Source organism: Cetorhinus maximus, chromosome 12 (genome assembly GCF_964194155.1).
Source record: "Cetorhinus maximus chromosome 12, sCetMax3.hap1.1, whole genome shotgun sequence".
Lineage (NCBI taxonomy): Eukaryota > Metazoa > Chordata > Chondrichthyes > Lamniformes > Cetorhinidae > Cetorhinus > Cetorhinus maximus.
The window spans coordinates 59977134-59999846 of NC_135890.1; the positions used below are offsets into that span (position 1 = coordinate 59977134).

Below are 22713 nucleotides of genomic sequence, written 5' to 3' on the forward strand. Positions count from 1 at the left end.
GGTTATGATCAAAGAATGTTCACCCAAGAGCTACTTCACAAATGTACAACTAAGCCACATTCTGTTTTGACTCGCATGACTCAGCAGAAAGCCTTAGGAGACTCTGGGATTGGTAACAAACTGCGATGAGAAATTGGCCAACAGGGAAGGAAACTTTGTTAATCATTGTGATGCTGGGAAATTGGGCGGTGTACTCATGGTGCAACTTACCGCTTCATTCACAGGCCAGGTCAGGGTACTCGCCTGCATCATTGATGGTCTGTGCTTTCTAGACACTGCATCATGGATGTGTACAGCATTGTGCAGATTGGGCCATGGGTTAGGAAATTAGGTGTGGAATTACAGAGTGTTTCTCTTTGAAATAGGAAATGAAATCTGAAGCTGCAGAACAGGGTTGAAGTCATGGATATGGATACTGGAACAGGGATCAGATGAGTGTCCCTGTATTGCTCTTTTTGTGGGTTATGAGACTGGCTTTATTCCTGGTAGTGGTTTGACAATAGATCTATGTAATAAAACCCAATTACCACTCTTCTCTCACCCCTCTCCACCCCTCACCTCAGCATTTTCACTTTGGGGTATGTTTAACATGTGCATTTCCTGCTGAACTTAAGATGAATAGAGGCTATCTTGGCCTGGGATGAGACAATTCATTGAATTCCACAAACTGGCCTGACTGACTTCAACGTGCACTCAGTAACTGAAGGCCTTGCTTTTTAAGCTTCTACAAATTAATTATTTTAAAAGACAGAATTCAAACATTGCCTGTTACCAATCCACATGCCTCCCCAGCACTTACCTTGTGCAAGGGACCCTTGGGTCCCACATCCAGTTTCCACTCCTCTATGCTGGCAAAGCCTTATTCCTGCCAGTTTCAGGAGGAAGACAGGTGCAAGCTTAAACTGAGGTCTGCCCATTAAAAGTTTTCTGGGCCTCATTTCCTTCTCAATTTCCAGGTGTTCCATCCACTTTGAACCTCATCAACAGACCAACCCCATCCCAAGTTAAAATTGGCCCCATCATTTCTAAGGGCCTCTTCAATTAGTTCCTTCATTTCCATCAAGCTGTAGGTATATTCTGCAATGTTCTTGTGTTTTTTATTCGCTTAGCCCAACAACTTACATAAAATTATCCTTTAATCCATAATATTGTTTACCTTGCTCTCAATCGCTTCAGATTCTCTTCTCCAATATCCTCCCCCTTAGTAAAAAGCTATGTTATTTATTAAATACCATCATCAATTAAATCATATACAAACTGAGAATCCTTTCCTCGCACTTTTTATTGATTTCTTAAGAATCAAACAGCACAAGAGGCCATCATTTGGCCCATCTGACAATGCCAGCTCTTTGAATGATCCATCCAATTAGTCTCACTTGCCTGCATTTTCCCCATACCAACGTAATTTCTTTCCTTTTCAAGTTTGTATCCAATTCCCTTTTGGAAGCTACTGTTGTGGCTGCTTCTACCATACCATAAAGTACTTCGAGGTTTTTAAAAAGTTCTTCTTCTCATATTTCCTCAGCTTTCCCTATTGCAGTCTTAACAATTTTTTTGTGCTCTCCATTAGATTTTTAATATTATTGTGGTCCACGTATGACCTTTTCAATTTTGCTTTGAGGCAGAAGCTGGAGAGGTCAAGGAGTAACTGCCAACGTGAAGGGTGGATCTGGCAGATGGGGTTGGGGGGGGGGGTGGGGTGCTGTTAAGAGGTGGCTTGAAAATGTCATTTCTCAGGGTGTGCACGTGATTATGCCAATGGCAGAGAAGTTGCACAGGTGTGGAGGCTACAAGAAGCAACATAAGCAGCTAAAACATCAGTTTTAATAGTCCAGCTGAAAGATACCAGCTCCAAAATTGGAGCAAAAAGCCATTCAAGGTTCCAGAAAGAGGCAAAATTGTTGGTGGCAGTATTTGAAATTAGGTTTGGGTAATGCTCTCTCCCCAGAATTATGGGATGTTTTAATGCATCGTAAATTCAATATTGAGGAGTGGGTGGAGAGCCAATATAATCATTATAAGACAGTCGAAAGTATCCTTTAGGGATATGATTGCTTCCTCTTTTTAGAAGAAATTATTTTTTGAGAGCGAAACATGGGCCTGAACTTCCGTGGAGTAGCAATCAGTGTCGGATTGCCACTCTGCTCCCAGTTTCCTACCCCGAAATCCAGATGATCCTTTCTCGCCCAGCTTGAGTCGGAATAGGGCAGCACGCTCCTGAGGCCTTCAGTTGAGGGCTGCACCGTTGGAGTTAAGAAGGCCTTGCCCACTTTTTATGGCACTAGCTGCTGTAAAGCAGGTAAGTTTAAAGGTCAAGCCACTTTCAAGCCAGGAAGAAGGTAGGTTTGTAAGGTAAGTGGGTAGGATTGGTGGGGGTTCGAATCGGGTGGTCTGGGTGCAGTCAGGAGGTTGGGGGGTCAGGTGGTCTGTGGGTCAGTCGGGGGGAGGGTCGGGTGGTCGTTGGGGGGGGTCAGGTGATCAGTGGGGCAGATCAGGTGGTTGGGGGTGTGGTCAGTGGGGTGGGTCAGGTGTTCAGCATGGGTCCTGTGGGGGAGATTGGGGAGAATCCGGTGGGGGGGGGGGGGGGGGGGGGTGGTCAGTATTATAGTTATCCAGGAGTTAGAAGTGATTTTAATTCTCCTAACTTTTCTTGGGTAGCTATTCCTGTAAGACAGTCAGAACCATCTGAAATTTGTGATTTAAATCGTACTTTCAGATCGTTGTGATTGAAGGGCAATTGCCCAAGGGAAGTTTGTACTTCTTGGGCAATTGCCGGGCAATCCTTAACCAGCGCATCTTTGGGGTACCTCCCAGTTACGACTCCTGGAAGATCGTAAGTTACGGGCCATGCCTTTAAACGTAACCAATCAAAAATGCATCTGAAAGATTCACTGGGAAATAGTGACCATAATACCATTCAATTCCATGTGAAACTGTAGCTAATCACTATGCTATTCACCCTCACATGTTGGGACACATACCAGATTGCAAATTTCTGACTGTATGAGATATTGGGTACAGGCTGGGTACTTTCCAACAACAGGGAAAGGCAGGAGAACAAAAGTCAGTCTTCCTTGGATAATGAAGGAGGTAGAGAATATGGCGAAACAAAAAAAAGAGGCTGTATGATTCATGTCAACTGAATATTTCCAGTGAGAACTAAACCAAAAAAAGTAAGTTGAGAGAAGAAGTGAAGAGGGAAATAAGACTGGCAAAGAGAGAATATAAGAATAGAATGGCAGTTAACATGAAAGGGAACTCAAAAATCTTCTACCGGCATGTAAATAGTAAACAGGTAGTAAGAGACTGGGTGGGGCCTATCATGCACAAAGAAAGTGATATGTGCTTAAAGATACACGGCAAGGCTAGAATACTTAATGAGTACTTTGTATTGCTATTTATTAAAGGAGAGGATGCTGAAAAGTTGTCAATAGAAGTGCAGATGGTAGAGGTAATGGACTGGATGTAAATTGATAGGCAGGATGTACCGGAAAAGCTAGCTATGTTTAAAGTGGAGAAGTTGGTTTACATCCAAGGTTGCTAAGGGAAGTGGAGATAACGGAAAGGTTTGCCATAATCTTCCAATCTTTCCTAGATGTGGGAGAGGTGCCAGAGCACTGCAAAACAGCAGATGTAAACACTCTTGTTCAAAAAAGGACACAAGGCCTTACTAGCAACAACAGGCTGGTCAGTTTAACATCAATGATGGATAAGGTATTAGAAACAATAGTCAGGGAAAACACTTATTGAAAGATTTGCATTAATTAAGAAGAGCCAGTACTGATTTGTAAAAGGTAGATGTTTGACCAATCTGATTAAATTATTTGATGAAGTAACTGATTAAGTTGATGAAGAAAATGCAGCAGATGTCTTTATGTATTTTAAGAAAATGTTTGACAAAGTAACATACAAAAGGCTGGTTAATAAAATTGAGGCTCATGGAATAGGAGGTCAATGTCAGCTTGGATAAAAAAATTGACTTAAGGACAGACAACAGTGAGTAGTGGTAAATGGCTGTTTTTCAGACTGATGGATGGTAGACAGTGGCGTGCCCTAATAAGTCAGTGCTAGGACCACTGCTTTACTTGAGATACATAAATGACTTGGATATTGGAATCAAGGAAAATTCAAAATTTGCCGGTGATACCAAACTTGGAGATGTGGACTACAACAGGACATAGATGGGCTAGCAGAATGGACAGATTAAATTTAATACAGAGAACTGTGAGGTGATGCACTTTAACAGAAGGAATAGGACAAGGCAATACTGAGTTAATGGCAGAGTTCTAAAGAATGGGCAGGGCAGGCTCAGAGGGATCTGGGGTTCATGTGATTAGATCTTTGAAAGTATTGAGAGACTAGTTAGCAAAGCATATATGATTTTGGGTTTCATAAACAAAAGTAGAGAGGTTATGCTTAACCTTTATAAAACTGGTTAGGGCAGAGTGTTGCATCCAGTTCAGGTCAGCATACTTTAGGAAAGATGTGAAGGTTTTTGAAAAGATGGAGAGGAGCTTTACCAGAATAGTTCCAGGGGTGAAGGAATTTAGCTACAAGTTTAGCTGGGGTTGGTCTCCTTGGAGAAAGGGAGGTTGAAGGGAGATCTGATAGCAGTGCACAAAATTATGAAAGGTTTTGGTAAGGTAGATAAAAAAAAGCTGTTCTCATTAGGTACAAGGACTAAAGGGATACAGATCTCTTGCTCAAAACTTTAAATATGGGGAGGTGCGAGGAAGAGCTTTTTTATTCAGTGAATGGTAATGAACTAGAACTTGCTGCCTAAAAGGGTAGTGGAAGTAGAGATAATCAAAGGAAATTTGTTGGACACTTGACAGCAATAAACTTTCAGGGCTACAGGAATAGAACATGGGAATGGGACTGACTGGATTGCACTAAAGAGAGCTGGCGTGGATTTGATAGGGCAAATAGCCTTCTCTGTGCCAATATGACTGAATGATTCTATATAGGTAAAAGTATTATTCCAATTAAATGTAATAAATATTTAGGCATAGGACTAATACTATTTGTGCTATGACTAAATCTTGTTACGTTTACAACAGAATTGCAACATACCCAGTAGCCTGAAAATCAAGTGCAGTTCGTCTTCTACAGTGGAACCAGGAAACAAAGGTCTTCCAGACGCCATTTCATAGAAGATACACCCAACACCCCTGCAACAAGTGAAAGCACAAGACATTGTAGTTCACACAAATGAATCTTTTAGAACTGTATTTTAAAATTTAAATGTACACATCATACTTGTAACATACATCTTTCTCAAAATTGTTGGTCAATTCCTCTTAGCAGCAACAAAAAAAATATCCACAATAGAAAAGGGTTGACTATTTGTTCATAGTAGTTGCCATTCTATAAATAAAAGGTACACTATATGTTGTAGATAAAGTACCCAGCTCAGATAATCAGGGGGATAGTATGGCTAACTCACTTTGTCCAGAATTCATATGACCTTTCCCCAATGTTCAAATATCTCTGCTCACAAACACTTCAAGACACATAAATGCCTAGATCTCTCCGTGGAAAAGAGCTCCAGCACTACCGATACTTCCTGTAGTAGGGAATCCTCCCCCACAAACTCAATTTCATTCTTTGCTTAACCTTTTTGAACTTTCCAAAATTTTATTTTATGGGTCTTCAGCTTTGTTGATATTCACACACCGACAATATGAATCTCCTACTTGCACCAACATCTTTCCAGTAAAAACTGCACCCTAAACTGGTTCTACCATCATGTAAAAGATAGTGCTCTGCACTGATGCATTCCTAACCACGATAACCTGGCTGGTTAGCTAAGATTAAAGCAGATTGTATAGAAGTAAGGATTCTTAAAGGTTTTGCTTTACAAAATGCTAAAAGAGCTGCAGAATAGCATTTTAAAAATTGATTTATCAATCTATTGTGCTTGTCGTTGGTCATCAAACCTTTATTTGCTGCTACATCAGTTTAAACCAGTAATTCCTGCTAATTCAGAATACTGCCTGCAAAAGTGTGGAAATGCAGTGTTTCATCTTTTCATTCTTCACCTTTTTACTTCGATATGTTTTAATCTGAAGACATAACACACTTGTGATTTCCATTGTATAAATGTAGCGATTTTAGCGGGCAAGATGCAATGGTGGTGTATGATTGGATTCAAATGGATCGGTCTTTCATCTTGTTGCATTTCACAAATTAACTCATAAGTAATACATGAGGAAAATGGAAGTCCAATGTGACTTTTGCAAATTTTGGGTCACTCCCAGTAATGGTCCAAGCATCTTATGTTCATGACTCTGATTGTATCTAATCACTCAAAGGTGCCTAGAAGGGACATGATAAATTTTCTGCTCTTTATCACAGGTTATCGTGGTTAGGAATGCATCAGTGCAGAGCACTATCTTTTACATGATGGTAGAACCAGTTTAGAGTGCAGTCTTTACTGGAAAGGTGTTGACTCAAGCAGGAGATCCAGTATTGTTGGTGTGTGAATATCAACAAAGCCTGAAGAACCATAAAATAAAATTTTGGAAAGTTCAAAAAGGTTAGGCAAAGGATGAAATTGCGTTTGTGGGGGAGGATTCCCTACTACAGGGAGTATCGGTAGTACTGGAGCTCTTAATGAACCAGATGAACTACCATGAAATAGAAGGTAGCCTAAAGAACTCATCAAACTTGGTTATATATGGTGTATTACAAGATTGCACCAGTAGTGTGTAAATCAGCTGTACTAATCCCAAAAGTACTCCAGGTGTGGTCTCACCAATGTCCTGTACCGTTGTACGAAGACTTCCCTACTTTTATACTCCATCCCCCTTGCAACAAAGGCCAATATTCCATTTGCCTTCCTAAATATTTGCTGTACCTACATGCTAACTTTTTGGGATACATGTGCAAGAACACCCACATTCCTCTGCATCGCAGCATTCTGTGATCTCTCTCCACTTAAATAACATTCTGCTTTTCTATTCCTCCCACCAAAGTGGACAAATTCACATTTTCCCACATTATACACCATTTGCCAAATTTTTGCCAGCTCACTTCACCTATCTATACTCCTTTGCAGACTCTGTGTCCTCCTCACAACTTGTTTTCCAACCTATCTTTGTATCACCAGTAAGTTTGGCTATAATACATTCGGTCCCTTTATCCAAGTCATTAACATAGATCATAAATAGTTGATGCCCCGGCACTGATCCCTGTTGCACACTGCTAGTTTCAGTTTGCCAACCCATTTATCCCAACTCTGTGTTCCTTGTTACTTAGCCAATCTTCTAGCCATTTTAATATATTACACCTAACACCTTGAGCTCTTACTTTGTGTAGTAACCTTTTATGTGGCACCTTATTGAACACCTTTTGGAAATCCAACTACACTTTATGTACAGGTTCCCCTTTAACCACCCTGCTTGTTACATCCTCAAAGAACTCTAATAAATTTGTCAAGTACAATTTCCCTTCCACAAAACAATGGTGACTCAGCCTGATTGTAATATGATTTTCTAAATGTCCTGTTACCACTTAATAATAGTTTCTAGCATTTTCTCAATGACATGTTAGGCTAACTGGCCTAGACTTTCCTGTTTTCTGTCCCCCTCATTTCTTCAGCAGAGGTGTTATATTTGTAATTTTCCAATCCGCTGGGATCTTTCCAGAATCTAGGGAATTTAGAAGATTATAACCAATGCATCCACTTTCTCTACAGTCACTTCTTTTAAGAAACTAGGATGCAGGCCATCAAGTCCAGGGGACTTGTCAGCCTTTAGTCCCATTAGTTTTCCTAGTATTTTCTCATCTAGTGATCAAGATTCCATTCTCCCATTTGCTTCTTGATTTTCTACTATTCTTGGAACGTTTTTTGTGTCTTTTACTGTGAAGACTGATACAAAATACTTTTTCAAAGTTTCTGCCATTTCCTTGTTTCCCATTATTAATTCCCCAGTCTCATCCTCTAAGGGACCAATGTTCACCTTAGAACACAAGAAATAGGAGCCATTCATTACAATCATGGCTGATCTTGGGCTTCACCTCCATTTTCCCGCCTGCTCTCCATATCCTTTAATTCCCTGAGACGTCAAAAATCTGTCCATCACAGCCTTAAATGAGCATCCATATCCCTCTGGGTAGAGAATTCCAAAGATTCACAACCCTTTGAGTGAAGTAATTTCTCCTCACCTGAGTCCTAAATAATCAGCCCCTTATCCTGAAACTGTGTTCCCGTGTTTTAGACTCCACGACCAGCGGAAAGAATCTCTCAGTGTCCACCCCATCAAGCCCCTTCACAATTTTGTAGATTTCAATGAAATCACCTCTCATTCTTCTAAAAATCCAGAGAATATAAACTCAATTTACTTATCCTCTCACCATAGGACAACCCCATCATCCTAGTGACCAATCTAGTGAACCTTTGCTGTACCACCTCCAATGTGAGTAAACCCTTTCATAAATATGGAGACCAAAACTGCACAGTGTTCTAGATATGGTCTCACCAAAACCCTGTACAATTGTAGCAGGACTTCTTTATTCTTGTACTCCAATTTCCTTGCAATAAAGGTCAACATGCCATTTGCCTTCCTAATTGCTTGCTGCACCTGCATGCTAATTTTATGGGTTCCTTGAATGAACACACCCAAGTCTCTTTGAACCATTAACATTTACAGATTTCACCCCTTAACTACTCTTTTCCTTTTCACATATTTGCAGAAGCTTTTACTGTCTGTTTTTATATTTCTTGCTAGTTTTCTCTCATTCTCCAATTGCTCCCTCAATTTTAAGTAATCTTTTGCTGGTTTTTAAAATTTTCCTAATCTTCTTGGCTACCACTAATAATCGCAGCATTGTACACCTTTTCTTTCAATTTGATACCATCTTTAATTTCCTTAGCTAGCCACGGATGGTGCATCCTTCTCGTGGAGTAATTCTCTATCAATGGAAATTTCTTAGTTGAAAGCTATGAAATATCTCCTTAAATGTCCACCACTTCTTCTCTCCTGTCTTATCTTTTAACATATTTTCCTAGCCCACTTTAGCCAACTCTGTCTTCATACCCTTGTAATGGCTTTTATTTAGGTTTAAGACACATTAGTTTCAGATCCAGGTTTCTCACCCTCAAACTAAGTGTGAAATTCTATCTCTTGCCTAAAGGAGCCTTTACAATATGGTAATTAGTTGTTTCTGTCTCATTATACATTACCAGGTCTAAAATAGCCTGCTCCCTAGTGGTTCCAGAATGTATTGTTTGAAAAACTGTCCCAATATCAGACTTCTTGAACTTTTCTTGGTCAGCCTTCTGACCTTGATTGGTTCTGGGGCTCGAGAAATCTGACTGCCCTTTTAATGTTCACAGTCAAGGTGGTTTGCCCCCAACTCTTTCTCCAGTCATTTGCCATTAGATGTACCAACAAAATTTGCTATCGCTTCCCCCTCAATCTGACCCGAATCTAAGACAAATTCATCAATGAAGCAGTCCTTTCTAGGGCAAAAATGCCAAGCACGCTAAAAAAAGCTTCATTGGCTTGGGCATGTGCACAGAATGAAAGATGGATACGCTAAACTGGGATAATCCGTTCCAAAAGACCAGCAAGGCACCCAAAGCTGGATGCTGTAAAAAAGAGACATGAAAGCCCTCAACATCAATCATGACAAGTGGGGAAACTCTAGTTGATGGTCGATGCATATGGCGACACCAGCTGTGGGCAAGAGCTCACTATCACAATGACACATGGTTTCAGAAGTTCCAAGGCAGACACCAACCCTGCAAACAAAGTGTCAGCAGAGATCATCCCACACCACTGGCAAGGGGCAACTTCATGTGTGGCACTTGTGGCAGACTTTGTCTTTCCAGAATTGGTTTGTTCAGCCATCAGAAAGAGAGTGCAGAATATGATTTAATCTGACCTCACCAAAGTACTGAGGCTGCATTCCCATCATCTCTCACAAATGGAAGAATGTCAACCATGATAGAATTTATGGGCAGCCATTGAGGGCTGAACTCCAGCAGTGGAAAAGCTGTCTGGTCAACCCTGCCCTGCATTCCACATAAGGTGACAGCATTGTGCTCACCTTGTGCTTTGCAGTAAGGCTTTCCACAGAACTTCGTGGAAAATGAAATATTTTATTTGTTTAATTAAACATTTTGGGAAATTGCATGATGGAACAAAAAGCAATCATAATAATGCCATCTCACTTGGAACATCACAAGGTTAAAGAAAAGCAATGGTGTCACTCATGCAATTAAAACATTTTTAAGTCTATCACAATATCACAAATTAGACCATTGAAACATGCAGCAATATACACTGTCAGTCACTTGGCAGAGAATTTGGTTTAAAATAATAAAACAGAATTAATATTCTGATGGATTGGGAGATCACATTTTAGATCATGAAAAGATTGCTTAAATGTCCATTTATGGGATTTTTAGTGCTCACTTTAATTTGCTTATTTCAGGGTTTGATTCTCCAAGTTGGGAAAGAATCCAAATTCCTGACGTGTGGATGGAAATGCCACAGCGGGTCGGACTGCTTTATTTTAGGCAGGTCACTGCAAGTAATCACTTCAGCTATTTTAGAGTTCTATGTACTTTACTCAAGGCTGGATGCCAGAGAAGCGTATCGTCTTTAATGGTTGGATTGTCATAGGCTATTTTATATGAAAGTCAGCTAAGTGCCACTGCATCTTCTGATTGTCGAATGTTTGGTTTGAACTTGTCTCAGCCCCATGTCCACCAGAAAATACATCTGAAAGCTTTATCATCACTCCTTTTAATTCCATTGATGAGAAAGTTAAGATGCTAGGTTAAAAGGAGGCAGATGCAGTTCCACATGCATGTTTTTTTATTAGAAACATTGACCTAAGTTTAGTATTATCAAGAAACTTAGTGAAATGTGAACTGAAGAGTCAGAAAATTGAACTCTGTAGCCATGTAAAACCTGCTGCACTAATCTTTTGCTGTTTAATTTTTACTTTTAATAAACCTAATTTGTAAGTCTGACAGTGGTATTGTTTTAGTTATCTGAAGAACACGAAAATCAGAAGGCTTTGTGCCTTTTCTGATGAATAATTTTCAGCATCAAAGCTGAGTGTTTCCTTTCAGGTTGTGCGAACACAGTTCTTCCAAAATCAGCCAAATTATCAGAAACGATTGAGGAATTTCAAGGGCAAATTACATTCTGTGCAAATTGGGTTTCCACAATCTTCCACGCTAGTTTAAAAAATGTTGTGCTGGAAGCTAGCATAAAACTGACCACACCCCCAGATCTAATTAATCACCCTGGTAAGTTTCCAATAATTGCGCTCATTTGTGAGCCTATGAGGCTCTTAAAATTAAGCTTTTTTTTTAGGGAGAAGGGCACTAATAGGTAACATAATTTTCTTTTAATTTACTACGAAATTGTCCACTGTATACCAATACAATGAGTAAATGGCTTTGTATAGTTTTTAAAAGTTATTTTCAGTTATTTAAAATGGGGTTACAGTGGGTTAGACACTGATTAAAAATTATTTTTGTAATAAACTCATTTTCAGCTTTATTAATAAAACTGTACCAGGTTACCACTCTTAAATACATCAAACATATATTTTAAAAGTAAAATGCTGTGGATACTGGAGATCTGAAATAAAAACAAAGTGCTGGAAAAACAGGTCTGGCAGCATATGCGCAGGGAGAAACAGGGGTTAACATTTAGAGTCCAATATGAGGCCTCTTCTGAACAGTTCCGATGTTCCAATATGATTCCACTTTGGAGCTTTGGAAGTGTTCAGAGGGGGGCGAAAGGGCTTGATTGTGAGAGTGGTCCTTTTACTGGATACAATAGATCCCTAAAATGGTAAAATAGATATCCTCCCAGCCAAAGAAAGTCTAAACCGCAGTCAATTATACATACCACATGTCGATCTGTGTTGAATACTCTGAAGAGCCCAAGAGTACATCTGGAGGCCTGTACCACAAAGTTACAACTTCATTTGAGTACGTCTTTGTAGGAACTGACTTGGCTCTTGCCAAACCTGCAAAGAAAGGAAGATTCAATGTTTGATATAATAGATTATATATCTGACAATGCAACATGGTGCATTTAAGTAAAGCTCATTAAAATGCAGGTGCAAAATAATCTTAACCAGCCAAAGTTGAAAACTACATTTTTTTGACACACCAATTAACAGTTGCATCATGCAAACAAAATAGCTTTTTGAGTTATGATTTCTATTTACTTAAAGAAGACAAAAAATTGGCTGGGATTTTCTGCTCCCATTCATGGCAGGTGTCGTAGCGGGCAGGAGTGGAAAATATTGTGAGAAGCCCAAAAATTGGTTTAACAGTGTCATAAAACCAGGTCGCAATTGTGTGCTCCAGCTGTCAACTTCCCCATGCAGAACGTCATTTAAATATTTCTGCATGTCATTATAAAGTCTCCTCACCAGAATCATCCTCCTGTCCATGCCGGATCATCAGTGCACTTTGGTGTGAAATTAGAATGATGTGTTTCACAATGGGATATAAGCGACATGCACCTGGCGACCTGCACTTCGTTCCTCAGTTTGAGGTTAGCTCTCCTACCTTGCATCGTGTAGCGCTCATGGAAATCAGAGTCAGCCTTGCAGATTTCCATGTCACTTTCGGGGGTTATCACAAGCAACTCCCTACCGACTGGACCAGCGGTAAGGCATGGGTGGCTTTTCATGGGCTGCAGGGCTAAGCCTGTACTAGGGAAGGGGGGAAAGTGCTCTCACATAGGAGAAGGGGCTGCACGGGTAGGCCTGTACTGGTTACGAGTGGGGACGGTTGCACTCAGAAATATGACTGGGGAGAGGCTGCGGGGGGGCAGGGTGTTGGGAAGTTGAACAGTATAAGTGGCCTCAAGATGGGGATGGGCGAGGTCCACATGGGCTATAGGCACATCCACTTCAAAATGTTCAGGGGCTAACAAATGGACATGCACCAGAAGCACGACGGGATTAAGGAATACAGGGTGGATGGGGAGGTCTATGAGGGAGGGAAATCTGAACATGAAGTTCCTCTGGGATGACGGGAGGTACTTCCATACTCAGTGAGAGTTCTGCACCACTATCTTCCAACCTGCAGTGATGGCGCAGTGCAAAATTAAAATGCAGAGAAGCTATGCTGGCGGGTTAGAGGCAACTGCATGCACTGGGAGTGGGGGAGCTGATAACATTGGCACACAACTGAACTGTGCATTCCCAAATGAGGAGAGAGGCACAGCTGAGACACGTTAGGAACCTTTCATTGACAGTGCAGGGAAACAGGAAAGTAAATCAATGGTGCCTATTCATGTGAGACTTGCAAGGCCCAGGGTGTACAGAACTCGCACGTTTTATCTGCAGGTGAGCGAGAACCAGTGTTGCTGGCACCTCCGCATATCCAGGGATCTGGTGACTCACATTTGTCGCATTCTCCAGGAATTGGCGCCATGGAGACTGGGAGGGCATCCGGTGCCAGTGGCTCTGAAGGTAAAGGCACTCTGAGCTTCTACACCAGTGGCTCCTTCCAGGGCTTCACTGGGGGCCTCTGTGGGATCTTTCAAGCATCCACTCACAAATGCATACATGAGGTCATAGATGCCCTTATTGCCAAGGCCCACAATTACATCAACTTCGACAGAGATCAAGCAAACCGGGATGCCAGAGCACTGGGCTTTGCTGAGATTGCTGGATTCCCAAAGGTGCAGGGTGCCATTGACTGCACTCATGTGGCTGTAAAAGCTCCCTGGCAACAAGCACTGCACTACATAAACCAGGAAGACTACCACTTGCTCAATGTACAGCTGGTCTGCGACCACAAGAAACTGATCTTGCAGGTTTGTTCCAGATACCCAGGAAGAGTCCACCACTCATACATCTGGAGTAGGTTGCAGATCCTGGACATCTTCGAGGAACCTTACAGGATCCAGGGCTGGCTCCTCAGTGACAAAGGGTACCCACAAAGGAAGTGGCTGATGACGCCCATTCGATGGCCTCAGGTGCCTGCAGAAGATACAACAAGGCTCGTTCCTCTACCCAAGCTTTGGTGGAGCACACCATAGGGCTCCTAAAGATGTGATTCCGATCACTGGGCAGGTCTGCCGGAGCACTCCAGTGCAGTGCCCAGAGGGTCTCATGGATCATTATCGCTTGCTGCGTGCTGCACAATCTGACACTGCCAAGGGGTGAGGTCATGCCAGATGATGATATGGAGGAGCTGCATGTCTCCTCTCAAAAGGGCTGAGGGTGATCAGTTTGAGGAGGCCAAGGCTGCAGGGAAAGAGGCCATAACACGGGCCAGACGAGGCAGGCGAAGCCCTGACGGCCACCAGATTCCATCCGGTGCATGATGAGTTGTAGTCAGTACCCTCCCATTTTGCTCATGCACTTCAACATGAGAGTGAATAGTTACACATCAGGCTCACATTGTCCTGATACTTTAAAGGATGCTTAACCCTCGGCAGCATGTGTCCTTGCTGAGATGAGGTGCTAACTGGAGGAGGGTGTCCTGGCATCAGAAGGTGCTGCCTCTTCAAGCACCTCTCCAGCATCCTAGTCCCAACAGCACCCTACAAGAGCCAGGAGCTGTTGCACGATCGTCAGTGGTCTCGTAGCTGTATGCCCTCAATGTGACAAGGCTCCTCAAGGAGATCCATCTCAAGCAATGGATATATGCACTATGCGTAATATTGATACTCTTTCGAGTTATCAACAGTCATAGATTGCAACTCTTTTGAGTACAATCACAGTTCTTGGTTTCCGGGAGTGGGACATGAACCCACAACCCTCTGATTCAAAGGCGAGGGTGCTATGAACTGAGCCACAGCTGACACCTCCTGTGTAATATTGATACTCTTTCGAGTTATCAACAGTCACAGATTGCAACTCTGTCGAGTACAATCACAGTTCTTGGTTTCCGGGAGTGGGACATGAACCCACAACCCTCTGATTCAAAGGCGAGGGTGCTATGAACTGAGCCACAGCTGACACCTCCTGTGTAACATTGATACTCTTTCGAGTTATCAACAGTCACAGATTGCAACTCTTTTCGAGTACAATCACAGTTCTTGGTTTCCGGGAGTGGGACATGAACCCACAACCCTCTGATTCAAAGGCGAGGGTGCTATGAACTGAGCCACAGCTGACACCTCTGTGTAACATTGATACTCTTTCGAGTTATCAACAGTCACAGATTGCAACTCTTTTCAAGTACAATCACAGTTCTTGGTTTCCGGGAGTGGGACATGAACCCTCAACCCTCTGATTCAAAGGCGAGGGTGCTATGAACTGAGCCACAGCTGACAACTCTTATCAACAGTCACAGATTGCAACTCTTTTGAGTACAATCACAGTTCTTGGCTTCCGGGAGTGGGACATGAACCCACAACCCTCTGATTCAAAGGCGAGGGTGCTATGAACTGAGCCACAGCTGACACCTCCTGTGGAATATTGATACTCTTTCGGGTTATCAACAGTCACAGATTGCAACTCTTTTGAGTACAATCACAGTTCCTGGTTTCCGGGAGTGGGACATGAACCCACAACCCTCTGATTCAAAGGCGAGGGTGTTATGAACTGAGCCACAGCTGACACCTCCTGTGTAACATTGATACTCTTTCGAGTTATCAACAGTCACAGATTGCAAATCTTTTCGAGTACAATCACAGTTCTTGGTTTCCGGGAGTGGGACATGAACCCACAACCCTCTAATTCAAAGGCGAGGGTGCTATGAACTGAGCCACAGCTGACACCTCCTGTGTAACATTGATACTCTTCCGAGTTATCAACAGTCACAGATTGCAACTCTTTTCGAGTACAATCACAGTTCTTGGTTTCCGGGAGTGGGACATGAACCCACAACCCTCTGATTCAAAGGCGAGGGTGCTATGAACTGAGCCACAGCTGACACCTCTCATATTTTATTATACCATTTAAACTCTTTCGAGTTATCAACAGTCACAGATTGCAACTCGTTCGAGTACAATCACAGTTCTTGGTTTCCAGGAGTGGGACATGAACCCACAACCCTCTGATTCAAAGGCGAGGGTGCTATGAACTGAGCCACAGCTGACACCTCACATATTTTATTATACCATTTAAACTCTTTCGAGTTATCAACAGTCACAGATTGCAACTCTTTTGAGTACAATCACAGTTCCTGGTTTCCGGGAGTGGGACATGAACCCACAACCCTCTGATTCAAAGGCGAGGGTGCTATGAACTGAGCCACAGCTGACACCTCCTGTGTAACATTGATACTCTTTCGAGTTATCAACAGTCACAGATTGCAACTCTTTTGAGTACAATCACAGTTCTTGGTTTCCGGGAGTGGGACATGAACCCACAACCCTCTGATTCAAAGGCGAGGGTGCTATGAACTGAGCCACAGCTGACACCTCTGTGTAACATTGATACTCTTTCGAGTTATCAACAGTCACAGATTGCAACTCTGTCGAGTACAATCACAGTTCTTGGTTTTTTTTCCGGGAGTGGGACATGAACCCACAACCCTCTGACTCAAAGGCGAGGGTGCTATGCACTGAACCACAGCTGACACCTCTCATATTTTATTATACCATTTAAACTCTTTCGAGTTATCAACAGTCACAGATTGCAACTCGTTCGAGTACAATCACAGTTCTTGGTTTCCGGGAGTGGGACATGAACCCACAACCCTCTGATTCAAAGGCGAGGGTGCTTTGAACTGAGCCACAGCTGACACCTCCTGTGTAACATTGATACTCTTTCGAGTTATCAACAGTCACAGATTGCAACTCTTTTTTTCGAGTACAATCACCGTTCTTGGTTTCCGGGAGTGGGACATGAACCCACAACCCTCTGATTCAAAGGCGAGGATGCTATGAACTGAGCCACAGCTGACACCTCCTGTGTAACATTGATACTCTTTTGAGTTATCAACAGTCACAGATTGCAACTCTTTCTTGAGTACAATCACAGTTCTTGGTTTCCAGGAGTGGGACATGAACCCACAACCCTCTGATTCAAAGGCGAGGGTGCTATGGACTGAGCCACAGCTGACACCAAATAATTCACACCTGGGACAAGGCAGCCAATGACTTTCTGCTGCTGTGAATCAATTTAGAGATAACTCAGTCAGCTGTGCTGCATTCTCCCAAATCACACTGACATCCGGCACACTCAGTTAGAGATCCTGGGCTGCATTTATCTTCAGCTTAATATGCATGCAGACCACCTGAGCATAACAACTTCAAACACTTGCCTGCTGGACATTATCATGGCTCCTTTTTAACACAGACATTGCGCCCTCATGGCCAGCCCTGACCCTTGCCAAGTCCACTATACACACACAGCATGAAGTCCTCAAGGGCACATGTCATTGCGAATAAAGAGCACACTTCAACTCCTTGCTCCTATCCCATTGCTCCCCTACAGATTGTCTAAAGCAACCCTGTGCACTTCCAGAACATGCTCAAAACCTCTACTGCCCATCAGAAAACACCATTGCAATTAGCATCAGTGACCTTGGCGAGTGCTGAGGTGAGGGGATGCATAGCGCTGTTTAATTAGTTTGTGATGACAGCCTTGTCCCCGCAAGACACACAACTGCACGGTGAGAGAGGCTGAGCTTTGGCACTCTGAGGTGGCAAGATGCCTCCACTTACTGGTGAGCCTAGCAGATGTACACTCAAAGTCAAAAACGCAGTTGACTGACAGCAGCACACACGAGCTGGAGTACAGGCTCATCGCATGAAAACCCTGCCAAGAGACAGACAGTACACGGATTCATGATCCTTCTCCATGCATGTTTCCTTAGACACTGCACCTTCACCTTTCAAGAGTGCAGACAAGTGACAAGAACACCTCTGCTTCAATCTTACACAGCCAATAACGATGACATGACCCTGCAAAGCATGTGAACGAGGCTGTTCCACAAACACACTCAACATTAAGACCGAGAAATCACTGATATCAAGAATGCTGTGCAAAAGGGACACACACTGTGGTGATATGGAAGCACACACAGTGGTGATATGGAAGCACACACTGTGGTGATATGGAAGCACACTAAGTGGATGAGAGGCCTATGATAGCGATATGTGAGATAAATGGGGGAGGGACCATGGTATCACACCTGATTGACAGCAACACAGTACATAAAAAGGAGGCACACACAAGAGATGTGAAATGGGCACGATTCTATTTACATTTGTGTACATTACATACATGTGGTCAACACCCATGTCACCGCTATGCTCCTAAATCTTTTTAACTTTCCTAACCCTCCAGCTATTTCTTAGTACTTCCCAGACATCCACAGCGAACGTGGAGACAGCCTGCTGACTGCTGTCGTCTGTGATGACCGTGGCTGGCGCCCTGTGGGGGGCTCTGGCCTGCTTTGCATGGCCTGCTGTGGGGCAGGTGCACCCTCCTCAGACGGACAGATGGACGGACTCCTCCATCGTATGTTGTAATCTGAGGAGTGCAGCTGACATCCCTTCCTGATAATGCCTTGACTGTTGCTGCAGCTCCAGCAACTGATTTAGGACCGAGTCCTGAGGCTCGTCACCTGACTAGGACTCAGCAGAATCGTGGTCTCCAGCAGTCCTCCGAGTGCTGGCGACCTCAGATGTCCCTGCATCCGCCTGCTGTGGACCAGATTGTACGCTGTGCTCACCAGATCATGACCCCGAGCCTACTCTAGAACTAGGTCCCATCGAGGTGTGTCTCTCTCTGCTGGTGGAGGGTGCAGGTGAGCACTGTGAAAGGTCTTCTATGATGCTCTCCTCTGGTTCCTCATCCGAGGTGCCCTCGGGGCTGGAGATGAGGCTTGTGGATGCCATTGGGCGCTTTCCAGACGAGCCTATGAGACAAAGGAGAGATAATTAGTGCATGGCAGGTGACTCTAAACCAGGACAAAGCACTCTCAGTATGGTTGTCTGAAGGATGAGCTGGTGCAGGATCCTCATTTGGGTGTGCGCTGCGAACCTCACCCTCAGCACAGACACGGTCAATGTCCTCTCCATCCAGCTCGATTCTCGAACTCTGTGAGGGCCTTCATGTCGGACATGCCATCCCTGGTCTGGGGCCTCTCCCTTTTATTGTGTGCTAGCTTGTCCTGCATAAAGACAGATGGAGAGAATGTGAGCAAGATATGTGTCAGGGCAGATGATAAGGATGTCTGGCATGAGTGGGTGGTGAGGGGAGCCGTGGATGGGATGAGGATGCGATCTCCAGAGTAGATGAGTCCAATGGAGATGTGAGGGTGTGGGAGAGAGTGAGTGGTGATGTCCCTTGAACTCGCAGTGAGCGAGATGCCAGTGAATGTGTGATGGGCTTGAGTGCGAGAGTTGAGAGTGATGAGATGGTTGACTTACCTTGCTGAAACTGGTGAGATCATTCATCCTCTTCCAGCACTAGGTGGCTGACCTCTTCTGGGCTATGTTGACACTGACCACCACTGCCACCACCTCCCAAGCTGGATTGGTCACCTTGCTGGACCTCCTGCAGCCAGAGTAGGGATAGTAGGGACATGGCGGCAGGCCTCGAATGTGTCCAGCAGGCACTCCAGTGAGGCGTCACTGAATTTGGTGGCTGCCGTCATCTTGGGTTTCGGGGGCTGTGTTGTTAGTGGAACAGTCTTGGGCTGCCAACATTGAGAAGGTTGTGCCTGTCTGTATTTTAAATATGGTGCCCAGAATGAGGATTCGGTGAGCTGACGGTGGGGCGGGCAAATCAGAGGCCTCCCACCAGCGACCTTGCATATTTCATGCGTGTGAATAATTAATGAAATGGGGTGGGGGGGTGGACGATATGGTGCAAAAACCCACCATTGTGGCCAGAGGGTACAATGTTTCTCACGCCCGCTCCCGCACTTAGTGCAATGGGGGAAAATCCCACCTTTTGGTTTGCATTATGAGTCACTCAGAATAAAAATAGTGGTAGTAATACTAGGAATGAGCATTATGAGTGAATGACGGATAATTTAAAACTGATAATGACTTCCACATTCTTTGTGACCAAAACAACATACAAAAAAGAGTCTTGCCTGCCCTCCTTTCACAGGAAAAAAACCAGTGATGCAGTGTTTAAAAAAATTCACATTCTAGATAGCAGACAATGTTTCTCCATTTCCTGATGGAACATCCTAGTTCTGGGGCATACTTTTAACTCAATGCCTGGAGTAGGAAGCAACAAGACTTCTACAATACCTCAAAACATCTGCAAAACATGACAGGTCACAAAATGAACAGCTGGAAGGGAGCTATGTAAATGGAGGTTCAGCTTCATTCAAACATGAGGATCCCTCAGGTCTGGTAAGTAATTATAATTTTTCCTTTCTTTTAGGAACAGCCTTGACTTAGTGGTTGCACTCACATCTGAGAGTCAGATAAGGTTGTGGGTTTGAGCAAATATTTTAGATTGACCCTGACAATCTAAATACCTACATTGAATTAAGTGCTGTACTTTGGATAAGACTTTAAAGTGAGGACTTGTCTCCCCATTGTAAAGATCTAATGGCACTATTTGAAGAGCAACAGGGAGCTCTCCCAGCACTCTAGCTAATATTTATCCATCTACCAACATGATTAGAATTATCTGTTCATTGGTCCTTGCAAATGGCAAATGGTTGTCACATTTCTCCACATTGGAACAGTGGCTACATTTCAGAAGTACTTCATTGGCTGTCAAGTGTTTTGGGATATTCTGAGGTGGTTTATTATTACGGTGCTCATAGTCAGCACATGCTCAGCTTATTAACAATTTACTCTAAACTGAAAATTTAATAATGGCAGAGAGTCAATTGTTTGCAGGCTATATCACCAGATAGGATGCCCCTTCTACATTAGACAGGCTGAGAGAAGCAGATCATAGACATTTTTAAACTGTTACTGATTAAAATTAGGTTCCTCGTTAAAACTGTATTTGTGTGCACATCCCCTCGCTTCTTTTTACTGATCTTCACAGTGTTGGGTGTTTTTGGTGTTTTCTTTCCCAATGCCTCGATGATTAATACATCCCCTATCTGTTAAGTTACAATTTGCTGTTTCGTGAATGCAAAATCTGAATCAAGCAATTGAAAGGGGGATGCTTACATATACTACTGCGATATCATGTATAAACAGAGGGAATATGATGCAATGGAAAACATATTTGCAGTACGTATAAAAGCTGGTGAGCAATTACTTTTTAAAAAAATAAATGCACTAGCCAATTTCACAAATTAATTACAATGGGCTGAATTTTTCAGATGGTGGGGTTCTTTGCCCCACCACTGAAAAAGTTGGCAGGGAATGCATCACCATCCCCCACTGTTCCTGATAGCTGCCCATCTGCCCTTTAATCTCTGTGGAACATTAATTGGCTGGACATGGGCCTTTTGCCTCCAATTAGGGAGGAAGTGCTGCCACAGAGAGCTGCCAGCCAAGCAGGTTGGCCAGTAGCTCTCTAGTCTGAGCAGTACTACCAGAGTAATGGTCACTTACTGAGATGATACCCAGTCCCACAGTGCAAAGTGCTGGGAGCCCAGGATGCTGAACCAGGCCGCTCTTGGCTGAACTGGGGAGGCCTGGGGGTGTGGCTATTGGTGGGGGGATATCCCAATTGGGAAAAGGGAGCCCATGAGCGAGGCACACCCACAATCCCCCCTGCCTGCCCAAGGAGGGTGACCGGCCAAGCCTCCCCAGCGCCCCCCCCTCATTCCTGACCTCTTCCTGCCAGCCTAAAAATTGTGACTGGGTGGGAAGCGGCCCTTAAATGGCCATCATTTGGGGTGAGGGTGGGCAGTCTGCCCCAAGCCTTACCTGCCCTCCATCAAACTGCTGCCGGGTTGGCTGGTGAGGAGGACACCTGCAGAATTTTATGGTCCCTCCCTGACAAACCTGCCGGTGGAGTCCATAAAATTCTGCCAATGAGTGCAGATATTTCAGTGCCATATTCAACACCACTTTATGATATACAAGCAATTTCATAAATACAGTAAAGTTGAAATTTATATCTTTTTAAATTACAATTACCAGAATTAGTCAAACCAGTACACCTCATGAAAATGAACTTTTTGCTTTTATGTATTTATTTGTATTTTTCTTCCAATGTGTAATTCTACAGTTTGAGCAAGGTAAACTTAAATTTGGCCATGTGCATCCTAGGGACGGTATCTCTAGATAGCCTAAACCTTTGCTTCCAAAGAAAACAAACCAGTTTGATAAACTTCTTTAATCCCATTTGCATTTAAAAAAATGCAATATGCATGTAACTAAGTAATATTTCCTCTCAATGAAAGAAGAGGTGGCAGATAATTTCCAGAGGTAAGTGAAGTGGAAACAATCTTAGGCAAGAGCTGTTAAGGTAAGTTACACTAACTACTAAAACTCGTCAACGGATTAGAACAGTGTCTACAACAGGAAGGAGTCAAACATGCTTTGATTCATGGTGACTTCTTAGATTAGTAAAAATGATAATGAGAATCAAGGTACAATGGTCACATGGTTACTACAGCTGAACAAGCACGTGCATGACACTATGTAGATGGCTGATGTCATTGCCTGAATTGTAGCAAGCTTGGCTCTCGTAGAGAGTCTGCGATTGTTAGCTTGAAACAGGGCCTGCAACAGGCACCAATAGGATACCACTTGATTATGAATCTCATATTTCTACAGGATTGCTTAAACCAGTGCTGTAGCAGCTGATGACCCATTAACCAGTTTCCACTTAGTTAGAATGGGTCAAAAATCTACACGTGAATGGGAACATCAAGAGAAG

At 43.3% G+C, this 22713-nt stretch overlaps 1 protein-coding gene across 2 annotated transcripts in view; it reads right to left on the reverse strand.

Annotated features, from left to right (window-relative positions):
- The window catches only part of cdk17 (cyclin dependent kinase 17), a 225545-nt gene that overhangs the window by 15911 nt on the left and 186921 nt on the right, over positions 1-22713 (reverse strand). For both annotated transcript variants that reach the window (XM_078553735.1, XM_078553736.1), the window contains 2 exons: positions 11880-12000; positions 5074-5171 (listed from right to left, as the gene is read on the reverse strand). In XM_078553735.1, coding sequence (XP_078409861.1) covers positions 5074-5171; positions 11880-12000 — 219 coding nt within the window. The remainder of the gene's footprint in view (positions 1-5073; positions 5172-11879; positions 12001-22713) is intronic.